At 53.1% G+C, this 6,572-nt stretch overlaps 1 protein-coding gene across 1 annotated transcript; it reads right to left on the bottom strand.

The window, feature by feature from the left end:
- Window positions 1–735: 735 nt before the first annotated feature.
- Window positions 736–5,286, bottom strand: LOC109323522 (cyclin-dependent kinase 4 inhibitor B-like). Its single transcript, XM_019555148.1, has 2 exons — window positions 5,158–5,286; window positions 736–1,150 (listed from the first exon to the last, which is right to left on the bottom strand). The coding sequence occupies exons 1-2, from the start codon at window positions 5,284–5,286 to the stop codon at window positions 863–865; spliced, it is 417 nt and encodes a 138-aa protein (XP_019410693.1). The 3' UTR covers window positions 736–862.
- Window positions 5,287–6,572: the final 1,286 nt, after the last annotated feature.

The following is a 6,572-nucleotide window of genomic DNA, read 5'->3' as shown; positions in this document are numbered from 1 at the left end:
TTGCCTTGGCTGGAGGTGGAGTGTCCCGGCTGGGCTTGGGCTCCACGCTTCCGAAGAGCATTTTCCGGCCGCCCCGTCCGTCCCCGCGGCCGGGCCCGGCCCAGTAGATGCTGCAGCGGCTGCGGGACAACAAAGTTCCGTCAGATCAGTACAGAAACCAGTGACTGAACGCGACCGCCCTGCAGCCTCCCGTAAAGCAGAGCTAACACTTGTGACAGTGCTCCTTTTGTTATGCGGTGGCGGGGAAAATAGTTGTTCTCAGCCCAGTGCTGAACTCCTCCGGGGGAAGGGGCCGGCACCGACTCCTTTAGGGGAGCAGCCCTGGTCCGGCCCGCGAAAAGCAAGCGCCCTCCGGCGTGGAGTGCAGACACTTGCGAGCACACTTAACCTAGTGCCTCATGCCCCCGCAGCTCTCCCAGATCGCTCCGGCTATGGGGAAGGGCGAGGCTCCACTGGGCAGGAGCTTGCCTTCTTGGGCTAGGTGATAGCACGGGTCGGGGTGAGGCTGGCTACGACCGTATCCAGCGGGAGCGCGGTGGGCTGGACCAGTCCTGCAAGCGAGCGAGAGGCTGGAAACCGCCCTTTCACGCCCCTGCACGGTGGGAAAGCTGCCCGAGCGAGGGATCTGGGGGCAGCCGTGAAGCAGGAGCTGCATTCAGGGCCGGCGGGGGCAGGCGATCGCTGCCGGCGAGGGTCCAGCTAGTGACCCCGGACTGGAGACCCACCTGTGCGGCGCTGCGCGGTGCGGGGCAAGGGCGGGCAGGGCAGGGTGTGGAGGGAGGCATACTGAGCTGGCAAGCGAGAAAAGCAGTAAGCAGTCAAGCCCAGAGCAGCGGGAATCCCCCGCTCTGGACCCGGCATTTCAGCTCCGGGGGCCGGGCTGGGGCTGGGCTGCGGCCTCGGGCTGGGCGAGGAGGTAGCGGACCACCGGCAGGTGCCCGTGCTCCCGGGCCAGGTCCAGGGGCAGGCCCCAGCGGTCGGCCAGGTCCAGGCGGGCCCCGGCGCGGTGCAGCGCCGCCAGCGTGTCCAGGAAGCCTTCTCGGGCCGCGTCGTGCGCAGGGCAGGAGCCGGTGGCGGGGTCCGGCCGGTTGGGGTCCGCTCCGCTCCGCAGCAGCAGCTCCACCAGGGGCGTGTGGCCCAGCTTCACCACCTGCGGGCACAGAGCGGCCGTCAGCGGGGCGCGCAGGTGTGGCTGCATGGAGGCTTGCGCGTGGCTGTGCGGGCCCTGGGACCAGGGGCATCCCTGGTCCGGGCAGGTGGCTCTGGAGGCAATAGCGTGGCTTTAAAGCAGGCAAGGGTAGGTGGGTGTGATACCTGCTGTGGGCTCTGCTTTACTTTTATAATTCTCCCTCCATTGACACAAGCGCGGCCAAAAGATCAAGCTCCTCGGCCATGTTGTGCCCTGCCAACACTACACTTGACTAAGCCGGTTCATAACGTCCTGCCTGGTGTGATGCTCCTTCCTTCACAGTATGCGTTGACTTGAGCTTCAGTCCAGGAAATGAGGTCACCCTCATTTAGCTAGCCTAAAAAGGTGCGTGACTGCTCTGACTTCTGATAGCTCGCTAACTGCCTCCCCCGTCCTATCATGCTGATGATGATGACCACGACAGGAGAACTGTCGCCGCTGGCAAATCATCGCTAATCACATAGCAGGCATTTCCCGATGCATCCTCTTAAGAGCATCTGTGCCAGGGCACCGGCTTAGCTGGAAGGTTTAAGATTTTTGGAGCCCAATATGTCCTGTGAATGACCCCCTTACCCCCACCCCCGACAACCTCCACCCTTAGCTTATGCTGTCTCACTCCTAGCTTCTCTGTGATCCTGAGGGATGTTGTTAACCACTGCTCGGGGAGGGAGGGAGAGGAGCGGTAGGGAATTTACAGTAGCGTAATAGAAATGTAAGCCAATAGGTTTCTGCTCAGCCGAGGAAAGCACACACAGAGCAGCCGCCTCCTCCTCCCTATGCCTGAAGAAGGGCGTTTGTGCCCTAAGGCTTATGAAGAACAACATTTCCCAACTATTTAGTTGGTCTAATAAAAAAGATCATATTTGCCCAAATAACCTTGTCTGCCTATGTCCTTAGACCAGGCAACAGGGCTACAACCAACAGCATCAAAATAACTGTACACTCGAGAAAAGACATCGTGGTGCAGCTTTTCTGCGCATCCCTTTGCAAAGGAAAGTGTATTTATTTATATCATCGACTTTGTTGCGTACACATATGACTCGAACAACCAATTTCCATTTCACTCCTTGCACTGTGTCCTCCGCTATACCGACCGTTGCCTTTGTTAACTGAGGAGGGAACGAGAACCAGATCGCGTGCTCCCTTTAAAACCAGTCAGACTTTCCCCGCCCCCGAAAAAAGGGAGGGCAGGGAGAAGAAATCAAATCCTGGGGCAGTCCTCCCCCGATATGAAATTTCCGAACTCCGATTGCTTTGAAGATAATTTTCCCCGGTGAGCAGCACATTTTTAAATATTTTTAAATTTAAATGTCTTTACTTTTAATTAATTAATTAGTTGAAAATTACTTTTATTTTTAATATTTTTTTAGAATTGTACTATACACTATATTAAATGTATGTATATAATTATAACATTGATATTTGCAGTTCACAAATAGGAAATAGACAATAGGGACCAATAATATATACAATCTTAGAATATATATATATAATATTTATATGATTGGTCCCTATTATTGTCCAATATCTGCAAATATCTATGTTATATAGTGTATAGTACAATTCTAAAAATATTATTGGTTATATAATAATATTATCATTATTCTAAATATATTATTGGTCCCTTATTATTGTCCAGCCTCTGCAAATATTGTCCAGCCTCTCCCCTTGCACTAAAACAAATGTCTCCTTGTTTTAGTACAAGGGGACATTTTTTTCCTGTAAGTTTAGTAGACAGTAGGCTCCCAGCCCTGCCGTACCTAAGCTAAATCTGTTTTCGCTCGTGCCCGCATGGCAAACTTCTTGGGCTAAACGAAATGGAGATTGCCTATTGAGAAAGGATTGCCCACTATCCACGGGATTATCGTCTCTGACAGTGGGTAATCGTTGTGACCCTGTCAGGGCCGTCTCTGCTGCGGGGAGGGGCGAATCGGGGCGACCACCCGGGGTCCCGCGCTTTGGGAGAGTCCGCGGACGGCGCAGTACAGGCCACGCCGCGGCCGCCACGCGCCGCCGGCTCTGCCACCGCCGAGCATTGCTGGCTCCTGCAGTTCGCCATCCCCCGCCCCGCACACTCCTAGGGACGGCTCCGGGCCCTGTCGCTATCACTCGTGTACTGCGCTCGAGCTCAGAATCGATCTCGTTCAGCCTGGGCATTCGTCCTTTCAGCGACTCGTGGAAACAGAAGCGTGTGTAATAAATACATAATGATTATAATATAAACTATACTAAATTAAATCGATATTGTTAGACCTCTATTATTGTCCAGTATACTCAAGTATCAGTGTTTTAGTGCAAAGGGTATAGGTTCTAGCCGTGCTGGTCTAAGGACCTAGGCAGAAGAGTTGGAGAAATTCTTCTTTCTCTCGAAAGCTTGCAAAGAACAATTTCTCCAACTATTTTAGTTGGTCTAATAGTTAAAAAAAAAACCTTTTTATTAATTTTATCTAATAAAAAATATCAGATTTAGGCAAAGATCCCTGTTTGCCTTAGTGCAAAGGGGACTTTCCCCCCCCCCAGTTCAGTAGCCAAATAATTAAATAGTAAAAGCTCGCTAATAAAAGGAACCCGGGAAAAAGTGATTTTGCTTTGTTTTGGTTTGGTTTTTCTGGGTATAAGTGGAGACAGCATACACTTCTATTTTTTATTTTGAGGAAGAATCCATTTTCTTAACTGGTTGCCTCACACTTGCTACTTGAAACAAATAGGACTGTACTAATATTGCAGCTTCTTTATATGATTTGATTTACATAACTTCTAACATGGATAAACCCCCATTTTAAACAAAATGTATTTGACATTTAATGCTGCCTTAAATACCTTGAAACCTAAACTTTATTGTAACTACATTCTAAGAGAGAGAAAATTTGAATACAGGTAATGGAATATTATCTTTAAATATTCATTTAAAAGGTACATGTAAATAACATGGACATTTTGCATGCCTTTTTTCTGGGCAGCTTACATTTTAAATGGCTAAAACGCTCTCTAAAACCTTGCCTGCGTGGCAGCTATTTTGTGCGCCTACCTTTTTATTAATTAAATGGCAGTAGCTTCTCTTCTCAATCTCAAATACAGGTTGCGAGAAAAAATATATGGAGGGGGTGGATCTAAAATCTGAACCTACTTGAAAATGGACTCTCTCTCTCCCTCCCCACATGTGTTTTTTATTACTTTCCTTTCCAAGAGTAATAAACAGAAAAGAACGATGCGTCTTGTCTGTAGGCTACCAAAACTATTCCACAGTCAGTGGCTGACTTCTGCCCAGTTCAGCCTGGTGTTCTGACGCTGGGTTGGGGACTGAAAACAAAAAGAAACAACCTCTCGCTAAAAAAACCGCAACCCCCCCCTCTAGCCCTCCCCCCGCCAACTACAGGCACCACGTTTTTCTCTGCAATCACTCTTTGTGCACCAAGACAATCTAATTAGTTAATTCCATTAATTTTTATAGCTTTGTTTTTTAAACTTTCTGTTCTCTATATCTCTGCCCCCTAACCAGCCTCTATATCTCTGCCCCCTAACCAGCGCGCGTTGTTTCTAGAGGACAGTAGTGCAGCCTTGCACGCCAGTGTTATCAAGAGGATCGAAAACAAACGAAAACTAAAAAACACCAGCAACAAAAGCGCCCCCCCCCCCAAAAAAAAAAAAATACCACGAAGGGAAGAAGAGAAGAGAAATGGAAGACACTGGGCCCAGGGCCCAGGGGAACGCACATGCCCCTGCCCCGCGCCGCCGCGCTTCGCCGCGCGCCTCCCTCGGTGGCCGCACCTCCCGGCAGCTCTGCCCGGAGCTCCCCCCTTCCCCCAATCTCCTGGGCGACCAGGCTGGTTAGGACGGGGTCCCGCCTTCAACCCAGATTTCTCTCCGACGTCTCCCAGCGGTTGATTCACCCCCAGCCCCAGCGCGGTAAAACCCAGATGCAGTCAGCGGGCTCCCCCAGCGCTGCGCCACCCCCGCTGGGCGACTACCTGCAGCGCCGTGCGGCCGAAGCGGTTCTGGGCGTCGGGATCCGCGCCCGCCTCCAGCAGCGCCTGCACTGCCGCGCAGTCCCCCCGCGCCGCGGCGCTGGCCAGGTGGTCCCCCGGGCTCGCAGCCATGTTCCGCCCGCCGGCAGCCCCCGCGCCCCCTCTCTGCCGCTGCCGCAGCCTGCAAACTCGCAGCCCTTCCGTTTCCACGGGCCGCTCTCCTCCCGCGGGGAAGGGGCGGGGTCTTCTCTAGCTCCAGTGCTCAGCCCCCCAGCCTCGCCGCCCTGCGCCGGCTCGAGGGCGCGCACGGCTCCGAGGGCTGCAGCCAATGGGTGGAGGTGCGCTGCACCCGCCCCGGGGCAAGCGCCTGCCTGGCCATCCGGAGCGCCCAGCGTGGGCGCGGGCTGCCCTGCGGGGACGGGGCCTGGGGCAGGGGATGCAGGCTGGGCAGCGCTGGGTACCAGGCCCGCGACCACACTACCAGCTTTCCTGCGGCCCCAGGGAAAGTGTCCCGGGCCCCCGCTGAACACGCCAAGAGGAAACAAAGGCTGGCCGCCGCTGCGCCCTTGCCTATGGTAAATCCTGCCCAGGCGCCTTAAGTCAACGCCAGCTCGTGGGGATGGGAGGTGCCACTAAGCTGTCGGGCCCACGCTTCAGGAAGGACGTGAATCTCTTGGAAAGAGCCCAGCAGAGACACCAGTGGTCCGGGGCCGGGGGCAAGACTTCTGAGGGCGCTAGGGTTCTTGATTCCGCGGAAGAGAAGACGGGGGGCGGGGAGGGTTCAGGACAGTCTCCAAATACCTGAAGGGCCTTACAGCGAGGATGGGAAGAGATTTTTCCCTCTGGCTGTAGGGGACTCCACTAGGAGCAATGGCCCCAAACTGCAGCAGGGGAGATTTAGGATGGATATTAGGAAAAACTTTGGGACTCTGAGGGTGGTCAGGCATTGGAATAGACTACCTAGAGAACTTGTGGAATCTTCTTGCTTGTGGAAACTATTAAGAGTAGGTTGGACTGACACTTAGGAGGGATGGTTTAGTCGGGACTGGACAGATACCTTGCTGGGATCATTTGAACTCAGCACTATTCCTGCCCAGAGCAGGGGGTTGGACTCGATGATCGTTAGGTCTTGTCCAAGCCTTAATTTTTATATGATTCTATGCTATGATATGCCCAAGCCTGCCTTGGGGGTGGGGGGCAGGGGGCTGGACTAAATGACCTCCTGTGATCCCTTCCAGCCCTACTTTCTTAATATGTTTTAATACTCCAGTACTGAGCATCTCCCAACACTACCATTAAAATAAGCATCATTATAGGTGGGATCGTGAAATTCCCCTTCTGGGCTGGTCTGAACAGAGCTGTACAGTGTTGGAGTAGATTGCCTCTGGAAGTTTTCTTTTCTCTCTCTCTCTCCCCCC

The sequence above is a fragment of the Crocodylus porosus genome, unplaced genomic scaffold (genome assembly GCF_001723895.1).
Source record: "Crocodylus porosus isolate Cpor-Errol unplaced genomic scaffold, CroPor_comp1, whole genome shotgun sequence".
Lineage (NCBI taxonomy): Eukaryota > Metazoa > Chordata > Crocodylia > Crocodylidae > Crocodylus > Crocodylus porosus.
This window is presented reverse-complemented; position numbering and strand designations above follow the sequence as displayed.